Source organism: Castor canadensis, chromosome 10, assembly GCF_047511655.1.
Source record: "Castor canadensis chromosome 10, mCasCan1.hap1v2, whole genome shotgun sequence".
Classification (NCBI taxonomy): Eukaryota; Metazoa; Chordata; class Mammalia; order Rodentia; family Castoridae; genus Castor; species Castor canadensis.
The window spans coordinates 11216553-11234878 of record NC_133395.1 but is presented as its reverse complement, the minus strand read 5'-3'; the positions used below and the strand labels follow the sequence as shown (position 1 = coordinate 11234878).

Here is an 18326-nt window from a genome sequence, read left to right as displayed (position 1 = left end):
TAAGAGCACTGAAAGTTGTTTTGAAATCTTTTTAAACATTTTTTGAGCTATTTTGGGTCAGCAACCAAACAAGGTTGTCACTACCATGCTTTTTATGACGTGCCAAGTGGTAGGCCTTTCATAAGACAGTGAACTGATGCCCTATGATATTTACAAATGGATACTAGAAGCACATGCAGAATTTCTTTTCAGGTCTTTATTTGAAGAACCCAGATTCTCAAGTTTTACCATATGTTAGCTGTTTTGAGAAGTAAGAAAAACAAATACCTTTAGTGCACTACACTTGTTGTTCTGAACTTGAGTATGTTTTGATATAGAGGCTAGGTTATTTTATTTTTGCCCAAGGCATTCTAAGAAGTTTTATAAAAAGTTGGAGTATTACCAATTTCAATAAAGTCTGATTGAGGTTAGGCTAAATTCTGCTTGCAGTTCTGTTTGATTTTTAAATATACTTCTAAATTTTATAGAGGGTAAGACAGTAATATTCTGAAATCTGTGGTTTGGTAAATACCATACATTAAAAATGTACCTATAACTGCTTCTTCATTGTATTTAACCTTACTTGTATTGATTTATGTTTCAAAGACTATGGTTTCTTTCCTTTGAATTTTCAGGACCCCTACAAGTCTTTTGGTTTACCGTCTATTGGGAGATTGTCTCAGTACCAAGAACCAACACATCTACCTGGTGTAAGTCATTAAGTTGTAATACAAACTGAGGTTATAATCTTGGTTTATGTTGTACTTTTATGTTAAAACATGTCAACACCAAAGGGTATAAATTGGAGGACAAGTGGAATTCATGGGGAATCAGTTTTTTTGTGCTAATTTTTTGTTTTTATACTTTATGATGCCCAGAAAAATCAGAATCATCTTAACAGGGAAAGCTCAGAGACATCTGATATAAATGATAGTTTACAGTGTTTCCAATCCTTTTGAAAATTGTAATGAAAAAGATTGTGGAATCCTGAGAACAGGAAATGATTTTTTTGTGTTAAAATTTAATCTTTTCAGTAAACCTAACTAGCTCTGTAGTGTAGTCAGATGTCAAATGCAAGCACAAAAGCAGCTCATTAATTGAACTGGATTAAGGCAAGCAAAGTGTGCCTCATTCTATTTAAGTGGTATTGACTTGAAGAAATGCATATTACTTATATCAGTTAAGCAGAAGTGATCACTATTTGTATTATTCCATAGTAGTTCTATATGGAATAACTCTTTAGTTTTGTTGCATAAAAAGAACTAGAACATTTTCTTTCTCTTAATCAAGGTAATAAGTACATTTATGTGATGTTAGGTTGGCTGGTGGGTGACAAGACTGTACCATCTGTGAATATGATTATTCAGTTTGAATACTGGTAAGAAGACGGTGAAAGATTACAGGAAGAATTCTAAATTTGAAGATGTTATTGGATATGTGATTTATTTCACTTTTTAAATTGTTTTTGTCCATGTGGTTTCTAAAGGGACCTGACCCTTTCTGGGCTTGGAGACTCCATGCTGTGTTCAAAGCCTGAAGGCAGGAAAAAAAGAATTGTAAAGATTTAGCAGGCATTATGTGACGTTAAATAGCAGATAAGAAAACAAGCACATAGGGACACATCTAAACACTTTTTTAATCAAACAGAAAAGTATTAAATATGAATTCATAATGATTACTCTAGTTGTTAGAAGTTTTCACCATGTTGTAATAGCTAACAGAATGTCAAACATTTTGCCCTCACAAGTTTTTGCAATTTGCAATTTTCAAACGTGAGACCTGTTGAAAGTACAAGTGATAATGGACAAACTATACCCCCTACAGTCTTTGTCCCACCAAATCTTTCTTCAATTAATGCTGCAGCAGGAGTTTTATGTAATAACATTTGCAGTTGTGAGCCATCCATAGAAAGAAAAAACAATTAAAATGCCTTAAATGTTCTGCTTACTGCTGTTATTTGCTTGTGTGAACGTTGCATGTCAGCTAAATGGACCAAGGAATAGATAAAGTGATTGGGGGCAGGACAGTGCGCACTAAGCTTTGTCTATCATTATTGCTGGGAGCAATCAAATTGATGTCAGCAGGACAGTAGATGCGTTGACAGCTGTAATTATGTATCTCCATGGTGATCACTTTTGGCCTGTCATGGAGGCCCACAAGTCCCCTCCCTTGGAAGCATTTAATCAGATTGGGCTGTCACTTGTCAGGTAGACATGGCGGGCTGGGAGTTGTGCTTAGGGGGAGAGGTGAATTGAGTCTGAAGGGTGGGAGATGTCTGAGAGTTTCCAGGGTCCACTGTGCTACTGAAGATAGAAATTTTAATTATGCTAGAGGTTTCTGAGCAGTGGTTTGAGAAGCTCATACAAAGGTGCTTGGGTGCTTTTGTTGTGGTTCTTGTCATTTGTTTTCCCCTTTGCCTTATTAAAGCTAGATCAGTCATTTTAACTTGGGAAACCATTTTGGGCTCTTACCTTTTTCATTCACAACAGCACATACTGAAGAGTTAACTTATGGCTTGTGACTTTCACATGCATCTTTAAGTCTCAAAATTATTGATATGACAAAGATAAAGATTTTCCTTTTGATCATCATGTTTTATAAATGTGTTTTCAGACCACAGTTTTGTTTTGCTGAGAACTTTGGTTTCATTTCCTTTTGACTTTATTCTTAATGTGGCTAGTGCAAATTTATACATCCTTTGTTTCCACGAAGGACTGGACACTTGATTTAACTTTTAATTGATTGTTAGAAAAAGAAAATAGCTGGTTATTATTTGGAAAGGCCTGCATAAACAATAAATTACAAATCATGGTTTTCATGCTTTGTTATGATTTTAAGTTGGAAATGCTGATTTGCTTGCATGTGTCGATTATATATAATATATTTTGATTTTACCCTGTATATTTTAAAATTAAAATAACATATTTTCTGTGATTATAATTTTAGTAAATAACAATGACTTAGTTATAGTTAGGAACCCTGGGTTACTTAGATTTTAGGATGGTATTATTCAAGGTAACTAAAATTTAAGTTATGAACTATTGGGGAATATAATAAATATTCTTTATTGCATATGTTATTTTGCCAGTGGGTTGGACATCAAAGTTTCTCATTAGTTTTGTAGCACTTTATATAGCAAATGACAGGGTATATTTAAAATCAAAAGTTTTAGGACTTGTGCCAGTCTCAGTTTTAAACACAGCTTTAGCAAGTATGCTATGGTTTTAAAGACGACAGGATGATCAAACTAGCTGTCTAACCTTTTGGTACTAAAATTAAGAAAATGAAAATGCCCAGTTATCTTTTATATTATGTAACCTCATTGCCAGTAGCCATTTATGGCTGTTTAAATGTTGGGAGAAGGTAGGTTGTAATTTTGTTGCTTTCTTTCAGAGCTGTCCTTTAAATTCTTTTCTAGTTTAATCAATACTGAATTTCATGGAATTTAGTTTATGTCCTGAAGTATGTTTTTAGAAAATAAGGCCAAGTACATTTTGCATGAATACTAAGTGTCATTAATTTAAAATTAAGATCTTCACATATGACTGTGAACATAAATAGCTATATTTTTGTTTGTGTTTACAAATACAGAAATAAAAGCCCTCTGGGTATGTTACAGTGCTCTCTTTTACAAAGAGAATAATCTCTTTTAAAATCTTACAAAGAGAATAATAGTGGTGGGTTTTTTTTTTTTTGCATTCCAAATTTGCTCTTTTTTTCTTTTATTGTTTTGCTGGGTGGGGGTACATTGTGGCATTTACAAAAGTTCTTATAATATATCATACTTGAATTCACTCTCTCCACCATTCTTCTTTATCCCCTCCTCCCCCCATTCCTGGAATAGTTTCAACAGGTATCATTTTTCCATTTACATACATGTGCACACAGTGTTTGCACCACATTCACCATCCTATGCCTTTTCCCCACCCCCTCCAACTCCCACTGTTACTAACCCCACCCAGGCATGACCTGTTCTGACCTCCTGTTCTTGGATTTTGTAAAAGAAAAAAAGTAACATTTTTGTTTGTTTAAGATAGCTACACAGGGAGTTTCTTTGTGACATTTCCATGTATATGTTTATTGTAACCCAAATTGGTTTATTTCCTCAGTTTTTCTTCTTTCTACCTTAGTCCCCTTCTTATGGTGGTTTCAGCAGATTTAAAAATTCTGTATTCATTCTTGTATAGAGTTTACATCAACACCCTGAATGTGCCCGATCTCGTCTGTTTTTTTTTTTTAAGAGAATAAAATTATAGCTTATCTTTTGATGTCACCATGTAATAAAGCCATCATCATACCCTCATGTGGATATTCTAGACAAGAGGTTCTACATGTGGTCCCTTGATAATTGCCTAAATTAAAATATTAAAGGCCTAACAGCCGCAGTGTTGACCTTTATCTGCCTTGCTGCAGACAGATGAGCTGCTGTTTATTAGGAAGCCTTCTTCCCACAGGTGATGAGGTGCACTCGCTTCTGCTCTTCTCTTCCCACCCCTTTGCAGTGTTGGGCATCAAAGCCCTGCTGTTCTAGCAGCTTCGATTAAATTCCTCTATCCTCAAGACTCCTAGGATATGCCTAATGGTCTTAAGTATTTTGATTAGCTTTTAAATACTTCAGATTCCAAAACTTGGTCACAATAATTTAATAAGGATTCTGTCCTCAGCAGCTGTTCATTTGAAAACTTTTACATGGCTAACCTCCATGCCTTACTGTTGATATCAAACTGGGAGATGCAAACAAGAATCAGTGATGTACTAACTAACTTGTTGGCTGCTTAACAGCGATCAGACTCTTCAAAAGGATATTTTGAACTTGTGCTATTCCCCACCCTATGAAAATCGCAAAATCAGAACTCTAATTGGGGCTGTGTCTTTACAAAGCAAAGCCATAGGAAAAGCTGTGTAAACATTAAAGCCTCAGGGGACCAACAGTAACAGAAAAAATAGCATTTTTCAGTTGAGAGGGTGAGGCAAAAAAAAAAAAAAAAAGTGTTGCAGACATAAAAGGCCTGGCAGGTTCCTATGGCTCTGAGGAGCAGGCTTGCCTGGGGCCTCCCTGGTACTCTTGGAGGGATCCAGCAGGCAGTGCCATTAGAAGGGACATCATCCCTGTCACGCTTCAGCCAGATGAGCTGCAGGTGCATCCTACGTTGGAAATGTATACAGTCCCCCTCATCCACATTTCTCTATGGTATAGTACACTTTAACAGGTCAAAGAGCTCTGTGTGTTTTTAGGTGGTTTTTCTGTTTTCCAGAAACTGGGATGTTTGAAAATGAAACTCTCTTATCCATTATCTCCATGAAAATGGATATTAAGTTTTTTGTATACAAGTATAAGAAGTGATTTTTTTCCCACCTGTCTTACCCAACTTTTAACTTTCCAGATTCAATAAACAGCTGTACTTAAAATTTCCAGTCTTAAAAATTTTAAGACTTTATAAAATGTAAAATGCTGCGGTAGTTAAAACTGTGGATTTTGTTTAAAAATTTTGTATTCTCTGAAATGTAAGAGGAGTTCGTTAAATTTCTGATTAAAAAAAAAAATCTGCCTATATGAAGTTACTCTCGTTTTTTTTTTTCCTTTCTCTCAGGTACGGGTTGACAGTGGCATTCAACCAGGAAGTGATATCAGCATTTATTATGACCCTCTGATTTCAAAAGTTAGTTCTATTTCTTAATGGTTTCTTTGAGTTTTCTTCTTAACAATGCATCTGTTTAATTAAAAGCCTGAAATTGAGCCTGTATCTAAATCCTGTACTATAATTAAACAAGTAATTATGCACTCATATAAAAGTGAAAGCAGAAGAGATTTTCTTTCCTCTTATGAAATTTCAAAATCACATTAGTTTGGACTGATAGAGTGGCTCAAATGGTAAGAGAGCCTGCCTAACAAGTGTGAGGTACTGAGTTCAAACCCCAGTACCAACAAAAAAAAAAGAAAGAAAGAAAAAGAAAAAGGAGAGATGAACAACCTGTGGAAATACCTTTCTTCCTTATTCAGGTGTCTTGAATAAAATCACATTAGTTTGTAATTTTTCTTACTCCTCAGGCAAATCATTTGGCCACCAGTGCTACTGCATGTTTACACACAACACACACACCCCAAAGCAAAAAAAAACAAAAAGCCCCACATGTCTAAGATGGACGTGTAAGTGTCAGGTAGTATCAAGAAGTTAGGCTGATAGTGTTTGTTAGGGTATTTTTGACCTTTTCAAGTTTTTGCAAATTACTGCTTGGAGATTTGACATAATTAAGTTTTTTGATGAGGGTGTTGTTTTTGTGGTGCTGGAGATGGAACCTAGGGTCTGGTGCATGCCGGGCAAATGCACTACCACTGAGCTATATCCCCAGCCCAATTAAGTTTTTGTATACAAGTATAAGAATTGATTTTTTTTCCCACCTGTCTTATCCATCTTTAATTTTTCAGATCCAATAAACAGCTGTACTTAAAATTTCCAGCTTAAAAATCTTAAGACTTTATAAAATATAAAATGCTGTGGTAGTTAAAACTGTGGATTGTATTTAAAAATTTTGTATTCTCTGAAATGTTAGATGATTTCCTTATTAGACTCTGTTTCTCAAGATGCTTTTCTTGTTTGTTTTATTTTTGTAGTGCTGGGAACCCACCCAGGGCCTTATGCATGCTAGGCAAGTGTGTACCACATCCACAGCCCCCAAGTGTGTTTTCTTAGATAGATGTAGTCGCTGTAAGAAACCATTTTTTTGTGTTTCTTTTCCCCCTAAATTTTTACATTAATGTTGTTGAAATGAATCTTGAGTCTTTTGCTCATTAGAGAAACTATTTAATTTTGAAATGAAAAGACATAAAATGCTAAATTGATGTTTAAGTAGCTATAATTTAGATGAATACCTTTCTGTTCAGAAAAGTGCCCTAGAAAGTAATTTTCAAATGGGCTTGATATTGAAGAGTTTATAAAATTTACTAAAATAATTGCAATCTACAGATTGACTAACATAACCACCAGAAGGATCCTTAATTTATATTTAAGGACTTATTTGCTAATTTATATGTGCTATATGTAAATAGGCATAAAATCATACAGAACAGTGAGGCTGATCTATTTTTCTAACACCAATACCTTTTGTTTTTGTGTTATGTATAGAACTGAGTAATTCTTAAGATTACTATTTTTTTCTTTCACTTTTCATATTTTGAAGTTTATCTACATTTTGTAAGATACGAAGCCTGAGCTTTTGAGGGCCTTAGACTTGGAAACCACAGATAAACCAGGACATTTTATAAAGTCTTATGCAATCCCATCACTACTCCAGATGTTTACGTTTACGCACTGATCCCAGTCATCACATCTTGATGTATCTCCTCTTGAACTCTTTTCTGTGCATGTTTTTGTTCATTTTTTTCAAAGAGTTTTGTATTATGGTAATGAAGTGTAAGTGAAAACTCAGAAATGGCTTGAATTGTAATATTTATTTACTTCAGAAATCTTAATTGAAATTAAAAAAAATCTTGGAAAATATTTTAATTTTTACCAGATTGATGTAAAAAATTTTTTTTTACCAGATTGAATGATTTCTCAAAAGATGGCTCTAATTACTGTTTTCTATTTGTTTGCTTTTAGTTAGTTACATATGGCTCTGATAGAACTCAAGCATTGAAGAGAATGGAAGATGCTCTGGATAATTATGTTATTAGAGGTAAGAAACCAAACATTTGTGGTCCTGAATTATGTATGGTGTTCATTTGTAGAAAACACCTTGAAGGTTTAGTAATTAGAAAATTCCACAATAGTTGTGGTTATTATATGTTTAAATAGAAATCAGAAAAGGTTGAATTAATTAAATTCAGATACTAAGTACAGGAGTTTCATTTTCTTTAGCATCTCTACACTTTACATATACATCTTAAGTTATTCAATTCAAGTTAAGATTTATAATCTTTCCCATATGAGCATGGAGTATTTTGTAGTTATGTATTATATGTAAAATGAGAGGTTTTAAAATGAACAGCTATTGGGCCAGTTCAGTGTGATAACAATTTTGCTCTATTGCCTATATACTTTTTGTTTGTTATTTTGAAGTAAGAAACTTGAAAGTGTTTGGACTTACAAAATATAGTGATCTATATTTGACTAATTTTGGGGTAGATGGAATAATTCTTTGCTTCTCCTGTTTATAGCCCATGGTAAACTATTTTCTAGGAAGTATAATTTTGTTTCCTCGTGTACATATCATATTTCTAATGCTTAACAAAATGTGATTTTACAGTCTTTTTATGTGTACAGTGATTAACTGAATTAGGAACAGCCCTTTCCATTAAATAATTAAAGCAAAGTTACACTTATATTATAAATTTTATTAGCAACTTTCCATTAGTAATGAAATGATTACTTTAGCCTCCTGTAAATTACCATCAACTTTAAATTAGTGAACTTTAATATGAAATTTGAATTGAAAAATATAAGTTCACTTTGAATTTTGAATGGCTAGTGAGGGCTTAAGAACACTGTAGAGGAGGAAAGACTTGGTACTGTATTGTTTCACTGTTTTGTGGAATGGTGGGTGTCATGGTGGGACTGGGAGGCTAGATTTGGAGGCTGAAGGGTAGAACCATGGTGGAGTGGAGTATGACAGCACGGCCTCCATCAAGACCAGGGTGAGGCATTGAGAAGTGCTCCCATCAAGGGACACAGCTTTTAGTTCTGAGGCTTGGCAAGTGGCCTGGGGCTTGTGTGGAATAGGAACAATATTCTGTTCTCTGGGCACATCCCACTTCAAGGTAGAAGCCCAGTTTAATAATGAAGCATGTCAAGTCCTTATTTTGCCCTCTAAGCAAGTTGCTTGCATGTAGTGGACAGTTTGTACAGCTTAATAGTAGCCACTCAGAGCAATTTAGTGGCTCATATTTTTTTTTGCATACCTATTTTCTCCTGCTCATTTTTGTACAATGATGGTTAAGTTATACAAGCCACACTTTCCCTCATCTTTTCTAGCTATTCCCTTATCAGATTAGGAGAAATTTCTCCTCTTCCTTCCCTTTTAGCACTTTTCTTCCCAAGTGATGGTGATTCTATCTCATCTCCTGTGCTAGTGATTCATCCCTGTCAACTAAAGAAAAATAGTAGGCTTCTAGGTGAACCTAAATGTAATTAAAAATAACATTGGTAACATCCATATCTACAGCACCTAAATTTTTACATTTCCTTCATATTCTTTCTAGCACATTGTCTATTTTCTTTTTATCCTTGATTATGGAGTATTTACAGGTTTTATAACTTTGCTGTGTTCCACTATTTTAACCAACAAATGCATATTTTCTCTACAAATTTATGCAGTTCTAGAGGGGGATCTGTTTTACTATTGAAATAATATTGTTCCACATAGTGATGTTAGTGCATGTTAGGAACACACAACTAGTTTGTCTCTGTGTGTAATTATGTAGATGTGGACATAAATTGCTTGGGAAGCTTATTCTTGAAGGACTTTTAAAGTATTTGTAAGAGTATTCTATGGGGGCATTCCCATTTCTTTGTCTTTGAATTTTTTTTATTGTTTGCCTGTTAGATGTTGGTTAATTTAGGTTTCACTCTAGTAAGTTTGGATGGTAAAATCATGAATTGAAGCCAGGATATTTGGTCAGTTCACACCTCCATTAAACTTTATGATGCAATATAGCATATGCCGTGGCATCCAGCAGTCCCTCAGATTACTAGATTGCTGTTGGCTAAGTTATTCTCCCCTGTTGGCTTCTGAAAGGAATACTTTTCATGCTTACAGAATACACTTTTATATATCATACTTAAATGAACATTTTTTTATTAATTTGCTTTACTTACTATTTTTTTTTAATTTTTATTTTATTCATATGTGCATACAATGTTTGGATCATTTCTCCCCCTTCCCTCCGCCCCCTCCCTTACCCCTCACTACCTGGCAGAAACTATTCTGCCCTTATCTCTAATTTTGTTGAAGAGAGAGTATAAGCAATAATAGGAAGGAAAAGGGGTTTTGCTGGTTGAGATAAGGATAGCTATACAGGGCATTGACTCACATTGATTTCCTGTGCATGTGTGTTACCTGCTAGATTAATTCTTTTTGATCTCACCTTTTCTCTAGTTCCTGGTCCCCTTCTCCTATTGGCCTCAGTTGCCCCAAAGTATCTGCTTTAGTTTCTCTGCGTTGAGGGCAACAAATGCTAGCTAATTTTTTAGGTGTCTTACCTATCCTCACCCCTCCCTTGTGTGCTCTCGCTTTTATCATGTGATCAAAGTCCAATCCCCTTGTTGTGTTTGCCCTTGATCTAATGTCCGCATATGAGGGAGAACATACGATTTTTGGTCCTTTGGGCCAGGCTAACCTCACTCAGAATGATGGTCTCCAATTCCCCATTTACCTGTGAATGATAGCATTTAGTTCTTCTTCATGGCTGCATGAAATGCCATTGTGTAAAAATACCACATTTTCTTAATCCATTCGTCAATAGTGGGGCATCTTGGCTGTTTCCATAACTTGGCTATTGTGAGTAGCACTGCAATAAACATGGGTGTGCAGGTGCCTCTGGAGTAACCTGTGTCACATTCTTTTGGGCATATCCCCAAGAGTGGTATTGCTGGATCATATGGTAAGTCAATGTTTAGATTTTTATTTACTTACTATTCTTTACAAATAGGCTCTCCAATTACTATTTTTTAAGTGACTTGAATACCAAAGCTGCCCTTATTTTCCTAACTTTACTAGTATCACATATAAATATATTTCATTGATAGATAAGAGTTTTCTTGGCTTAGTGGGAAATTTCTGCCTTGAATCATTGTGATACAGTAGAAAGAGATAAGGCAAACCTGAGTCTACATCCCGTCCTCATTCCATTTAGCACTTCTGTAATTTTTGTCATATTACTTTGTGTGAGTCTTATAGTCCACATTTTAAAATGGAGTGGTAGTCTCTGCTTTACAGATTAGTGGTGAAGATGAAATGAGGTTAAACATGAAGGACTTGGCATTACACTGGCTCATGTTGTCCAATGACTTTAGTTTCCATCTTTCCTCCCTCTCTCATCACAATTATTTTAAAATTTTTATTTTTGTTTATTATTTTTTGTAGTACTGGTATTTGAACTCAGAGCTTTGCATTTGCTAGGCAGGTGCTCTACCACTTGAGCCACTCCTTCAGCACTCTCACCACAATTATAAAAGCACATATTAAAAAAATGTCGTAGATCATGTAATCAATAGATGCTGTGTGAATTTTATCAAACTACAGATAAATAATATGAAAAACTTACTTTATGTCATTCCTGATCCTTCATTGCTCTCATTGTAACCTGTCCCAATACCTCTCCAAAGCATTTACCATCATTGTAGTTAAAGTATTAACTATGTAATTAATGACTAAATGTTGGGTTATCCTATAAAAATATTAGGAACACAAGATCACTGATAATGTGTATCTTGTTAAATTGCATATTGCTAGTGCTTAGAAGTGTGTGACACATGGTAGGTAATTAAAATAAATAATTGTTGAACCAGCAAGTAAGGGAGTGATATTTTTCCTTATTTCAAGGATTTTTCTAATATACTCAGTATGAAAAACACATGAGCAGATACATTTGACCTGTTATAACTTGGAAGGTGCCATAAGAGTAAGGTGGGAAAGGATAGCCGGAATTCAAGAAAGGGGTAGCATATCTTTCTTTTCTAACCACTGTCTTTGGTCCTTTGAAAGTAACCTGAGGAATGCTTTATGATTCATAGGGCTCCATTGACTTGGTGCTGCCTTCAGATGAAAAAAAGGGGATGGGTACACTCGGGCATTTTGGGAGTATGCCTTACTGTCATTTGGAACTTAATCTGGCATTAGATTTTAAAAATAAAAGTACATCCCTCTTGGCCTAGCTGCTTAACTTTTGGGAATCCTTCCTATAGAGTTAAAAGACTGAATTGTGAAATGATGTTTACAAGAATATTTACAATAGCATTGTTCCTAGTAGCAAAATGCTGACCAATCACAGTGCACCAACTGGATGTATAGTGGAATAAGTTACAGCAGCATTAATATAAAATACTGTGCAACTTTGACTTGAAAGCATGTCCACATGCATTGCTGAAGTAGAAGAGCAATTTGCAGAGTAATGTTTACTATATTCTCTTATTAAACTATCCTCCTGTCCCATGGTATTTTTCATTATAATTGGATGCACACAGAGAAAAAGGATATATACATTTCAGATTGAATTTTTTAAATCTCAGAGAGGGTTTTTAAAAATATATTTCTTTAGACTTATTTTAGATATTTTTAAACTTAGAGAAAAATTAGAAGATTAATGTGGTATACTCTTAATATATACTCTTCACTTAGATTAATTAGGTAAACTTTTTTTTGACATTTACTGTTTCTTCATTTTTCTTTGCCATTACTTCTTCATTTTTACTCTTTTTACTTCCTTATCTCTTGAGATTCTCTCCTGTCTTTAAAACTCCATTTGAAAGAAAGTTGCAAACATCGTGACATCATAGTGTGTCATAAGAATAAGAGCATGTTCCCACAAAGCCACAATATTCTTACCACTCCAAAAAAAGTTAACAACGATCTGTTAATATCACCTGAGACATTTTCCATATTGTAGTCTCCCCAGTGGTCCCTCAGAGTTTCATTTTTGTCTGCTTTTTGATCCCATTCATAGTGCAGAGTTTACACATATCTTTCATTATGTCTCTTAATTCTCTTACCCTCTTGTATTTTATTTCACCGATGTTTTAGAGGAGTCTGCATGTAATTAACTTGTAGAATGCCCCGTTTTGTTTGGAGGTATCAGTGTTGGTCCAGAGAAGGCATGGGGAAGTGAACTCGAAGGATGAGCTCGCAGTTGGAGGCAGTGTTGTTTGATGTGGTGATTTTGAACATAGAGTGGTTGAAGGATACAACGTTTCAGGGTATGACCAGAAAGTAGAAGACTTTTGAAATGCAGTCCAAATTTCTGAGAGGTGAGGTTTTTGAGTTAGATCAGAAGAAAGATAATGAGTCAAGTATTCTTTAGCGGTACTGGGTTGTGGCAAGGATGTTGATTGATGGGAAGGAACTGGAGAAGGTTTTATGATCCTATGAAGGTTGGCAGACATTTTCCCAAGGATGAGAAAAGGTGGTGTTTCTGAACTGGCAGTGGGTCAGCAAGAAGTGATTGAGGGTGCTGAAGGGTCAAGGCACTCAGGCATTGAGGTTTGAGGGTGAGGCAAGGAGGTACCATCCTGGAAATAGAAAGTCAACCTGATGGAGTCATGGAGCAGCTTGGGAAGGAGGGAAGGGGTCTTTAGGGGATATGAGGAAGTTGGATCAACTCAGCATAAGGGATGACCAGAGATGCTTGTCTTTGTGGCACTGGATACAGAACTCCTGAAATACCTTCTAGAAAAGTGGTCTCAAGGCCATCCGAGGGGGCTATCACTATACACTTACTCTAAGGGGATTTTGATTCTGTGTCCTTTGACAGACTGTGGCCACGACACTGCCATCAGTCTGTGGTTAAGTGTAATAGCTTCCTAAATAAATTTTCTCTGAATACTTTGACCTGTAGCAGTTCCAAGCAAATTATTGTAAATAGGGAGCACATTTTTTTCTTTTTACTCAAACTCTGATAACAAATGTGTAGAGTTCTCTCTCTCCCAGACAAAGCAGTTCATCTCTGTGCAGACACCAACTGGATGTCCTATCAATTCAGATTAGTTTTGAACTGTCTGCATGGAGTTGGTGAGCCCACAAGTTAAGGCTTGAGTCTATGGGATGGTCCCCACTAAATATGCCAGTCAAAGGCTGGCCAGTTATAAATTGGGAAGTCCCTTAATCCCTTTCTCAGGCTTGGTGATTTACGTTTTAGATTCAGTGTGAAGCTCAAAAAGCTTTGAATTTTAGAGCATTTTGGGTTTCAGATTTTCAGTTAGGTATGTTCAAGCTGGTAAAGTCTATGCAAGTATTCCAAAATCTGAGAACCCCCCCAAATTTGAAACACTTCTGGATCTAGGCATTGTAGAAGGGATAGTTAGCTTGCAATGGCTTATAGGAACACTTGTTTATTACTACTGGTTTATTATAAAGGATACAACTTGGGCCTAGCCAAATAGAAGGCGTGGGGGTGAGTGGGGGGGGGGTGGGACTTCCATGCCGTCTAGGGTATGTATCACCCTCCCAGCACTTTCACTGGCCTGGAAGTGCTCCAAGGTTTTTATGGAGGCTTTGTTAGATAGATGTGATTGATTAAATTATTGGCTGCTGCTGATTAAGTTCACTTTTATCCCTAGGTTGTGGGTAAATGGGGGTGCCCAGGTTTGAGGGTGGGTGAGGTAGGACTGGGGGTCGGTTGATGGTGGGGCTAAAGGTTTCACTCCTTTCATTACATGGTTGGCACCTCTGGCAACTTGCCCCCATCCTGAGTCATCCACTAGATAAACTAAGATATGGTTGAGAAAAACTTACTATAAATAGCAACTGGTGCCTCTTTCACCCCTGTCATTCAGGAAATTTCAAGGGTTTTTAAAGCTCAGCATCAGGAACCTGGGACAAACACCATACACACACACACACACACACACACACACACACACACACACGCACACACGCGCGCGCGCACACACACATGCAAATCACTTCTCTGCTTAAAACATCATAGCCTTTGCAATCTTATTTGACCAGTTTTTTTTCAAATAGATCATCCTCCCCCAGTCAGCTGTTTTCATTTCCTGGATGGCAGCCTCATCTCATAGTTAGGCTATAGTCTAAGCAGTTGAAACAAAGAGAATAAAAAATTCAGTGGCTAAAGAAGGATAGGGTTTTACCTCTTCCCTTGTGTACTGTTGTACAGCAAGAAGATTATCAAGAGTTGGTAGGGAACTCTTCCAACCACAGCTGATGGTTTCACTTTAGGGCCCCAAATGGATGCTTTTGTGTCTCATTTTTAACAAGAGGACATCATGTTTGCTTGTTTGGGGGACAGGACCTAAAAAGGGCACCTTTATTTCTGTTTCCATTATGATGATGATTAATCTCATGGCCACACATAGCTTCAAAGGAAGATGAGAAGTATGGTTGCTATCAAGGTAGCATGTCTCATGGAAAGAGGAGAGAACAAATATTTGTGGATTATTAGGGGAAATAAGTATACATCTGAAATATTATCATTTGTGGGAATATATACAAAAGGCCAGAACTAAAACTAAGTAGATGCTGTACCTGTGGGAGGAGAGGTGGTATAGAATGAGAATGATCGGAAATTGAAAATAAGGCAACTGGGATGAAGGAGAGAGACTCTGATTGTACATTTAAAAAAAAAAAAGATTCTGACTTTTAGGTTCATGTGAATATTTTGGGGGAAGAGAACTCAATGAGTGGACTGTTTTTTCAGATGATTAATCATGCTGGGAGGTGGGAACGAACCCAAATAATTTATATTACTATATTAACTGTATATATCCTTGAATTAAAGAGAAAATGTGTATAAACAAATGATAAACTATAGTTAGTTAGTAGGTTTGTTTTTCATAGTTGATGGGTTAGCAGTTCTGAAAGCAGTTTATATTCTGGGATTGAGGAAATAAATACCTGTATTGATAATAAGAACCAGGTTTTTCTCTATTAGAGAAGGCAGTAATAGATATGGAATGCATTTGGGGGTAGGATGGACTCCGTGTGTGGTATTGGGTTTGAGATTGGAATTATCTATGTGAACTCATGGGTTTTAACATAGACTGATAAATAGATCTATAAAGACACAATATTTTTTGTGTGATTGTGTGTGTGTACATGCATGTACACATACAAATATACATATTCTCTAACTCAGTTTTTCTCAACCTTGACACTATTGACATTTTGGGGCAGACAATTCTTAGTTGTGAGGTGGCCATACTGTGTATTATAGGGTATTTGTTAGCACACTTGGCTGCACACTTTGCCTCTACCTGCTTATGTACTTAACAAAACCAGGGCTACCTAATAAAATGGCTGATTACAGGAAGAGTACAAGATGAGCCTGAAACATCTGTGTAAGAATGTAAACAAGTGCTCAAAAAATGATGACCTGTCAAAAAGACACAGGAGCCAGCTTGCAGGGACTCCCACTGGTCAAATTGGAGAAAACGTCAACAAAATAAATAGTGTTAGTAATAGATTATACTCCATTGAATAAAACAAGAGCCCATAAGTTAGTTCTGACATAGATAGGCTGAATAAATGAGGGAAAAGAAATAGCTCTTGCTTACAGATTTTTAACTAGTAAATGTAGAAAAAGCACCATCTGGAAAACACCAAATTGTTTAGGTAAGAATCATCAACAGATGCTAAAATTAAATGGGGAAATATGAGAAACATATTTTCACAGTTTTGTAATGTCCTCCATAAGATAGTTATTAATTACAATAGAAAATGTGTGCGTTTATATTAATTTACTTTACACTAGAAACCTAACCAAATGGTCAAGATTAACCTCACTGGTGATAGGATAAATCTGTACCATGTGCCTGTTGTTGTGATGCTCTGAGAAGAATATAATTTGTGTGATACTCTTGCCAAAAATGTATATACCCTGAATATAATCGTGAGGAAACATCAGACAAACCAGACTGAAAGACACGTCTACAAAATAAATGGCTCCTGCTCTTCAAAAATGTGAAGGTCAAGAAACACAAAGAGAAGTCAAGCAATGAGCGACTTATCTAGATCAAAGTAAACTAAAGACACATGACAACTTAATGGAATGTGTGATCTTGCATTAGATCCTGTATCAGGAAAAGATTTTTTTTTTGTAGTAAAGGTCATAAATGGGACAATTGATGAAATTTGAATAAAGTCTATAGATTAGATAATAATGCCACTCTCATTGTTACACTTTTCTGATTTTGATGATTGTACTGTGATTACAGAAGAGACTTACCCTCCTTTTAGGAAAATGGCATATTGCCTGTAACTTACCTTCAGATATTTACAAAAGAAAATTATATGTATGGTCTATACATGCAGAGAGAAAATTAATGATAAAGCAAGTAAATGTGGAAAGATATTCATGATTGGAGAACCTGAATAAAGGATACACAATAATTCTCTCTACTATTTTTTGCAGATTTGCTGAAATTATTTCAGAATAACGATTATAAAAATAAGGAAGAGGAGCCTCTCCCCTACTTCCAGAGATACCATTTTGATATTTACTTATTAATCTGGCAAATTCTAAAGGAAAGACAAGTTTAATAAAAGTTTTGTGAAGGACAAAAAAGAATAATTTACTGTCTTATTTGGTAGCACCTTAGTTCAAATATGAATATTTTTTTCTCTGAGCTAGTTGCAAGTTTTTGTTAAAATAGAGACGTTCCCAAGTAGGAATATACTTTAGGTGAAGTTAATTTCTAAGTCCCCATGAAATAAGCAGGGCCTTTGGCCTCTGTTTGATCCTGGCAGCATGCACAGTTAATGTCTGGCTAGTGTTTTGGAACCAGCAGGTAGTCAGGAGGAGGCTGCTCCAGGGGCCTCTCTCTAGCTTGGTCTTGCTTTCCCATACAGATTGGGACCTGGTGAACTTTAGCAAAGGTCATACTCAATTCCCAATCTAAAACTCTCAGTTATAATTTTTGTGAGTGTATGATTAATAGCAGCATTGAGGTTATAAACTAACTCAACGAATACTTTTACTGTCCAGTTAGTGTTTATAAAAGGAGCTGTTCCAACGGCATTGTCTTTCCTGGGGCAGGGAAAGAAAGTAAAATAAGCGTACAATGAAACTAAGTGCAAATTTCACATATGTAGAATACCCTTTAGTTCAATGATCTTTCCCGTCCATACTGATGCTTTGAGCTTTTATATATACAGTAACTTTCTGATTATTCCTGTTTGGGCTATAGGATTAATATACAGTAGTTTTTGGAACAATCAATTCTTCTATTAGCCGTGATTTCACCATTTAGTCCTGAGGAAAGAAAAAAAGATAATGATTTGATTGTGCATGGTAACATGTAATATGCAGAGAGCATTAAAGGAAAATATGGTGTTTTAATTTTATTGGATAAGAGTCTACAATTTTTATGCTGCATTAATTATTGAAGTAGAAAGATTTTATAAGAATCCTTCATGTGTGGTTGAATAGTTCTCTTTTTTTGATTTTTAAGATGTAAGTTAATATTTACTTATAATTCCTTTGAGTCACATTTTCTAAAATCAACATTTCTTTCTCAGCTTTGAAAATGCAGTAAAATTACAACATATTTATCCTGTAAAATTGCATGTATTTTAATTTGTTGTATGCTCTCAGTCAGAAGTTGATCTTTAGGTATTACAGCAGTCTTATCATAAATAACTTAATCTTAAGAAAATATCTTAAAGGTTCAGATTAT

The 18326-nt window shown here is 35.5% G+C and overlaps 1 protein-coding gene across 3 annotated transcripts in view; it reads left to right on the top strand.

Moving 5' to 3' along the window:
• Pcca (propionyl-CoA carboxylase subunit alpha) overlaps positions 1-18326 on the top strand; it is a 356147-nt gene that overhangs the window by 168719 nt on the left and 169102 nt on the right. For all 3 annotated transcript variants that reach the window (XM_074043045.1, XM_074043043.1, XM_074043044.1), the window contains 3 exons: positions 615-689; positions 5571-5639; positions 7581-7656. In XM_074043045.1, the coding sequence (XP_073899146.1) occupies positions 615-689; positions 5571-5639; positions 7581-7656 (220 nt within the window). The remainder of the gene's footprint in view (positions 1-614; positions 690-5570; positions 5640-7580; positions 7657-18326) is intronic.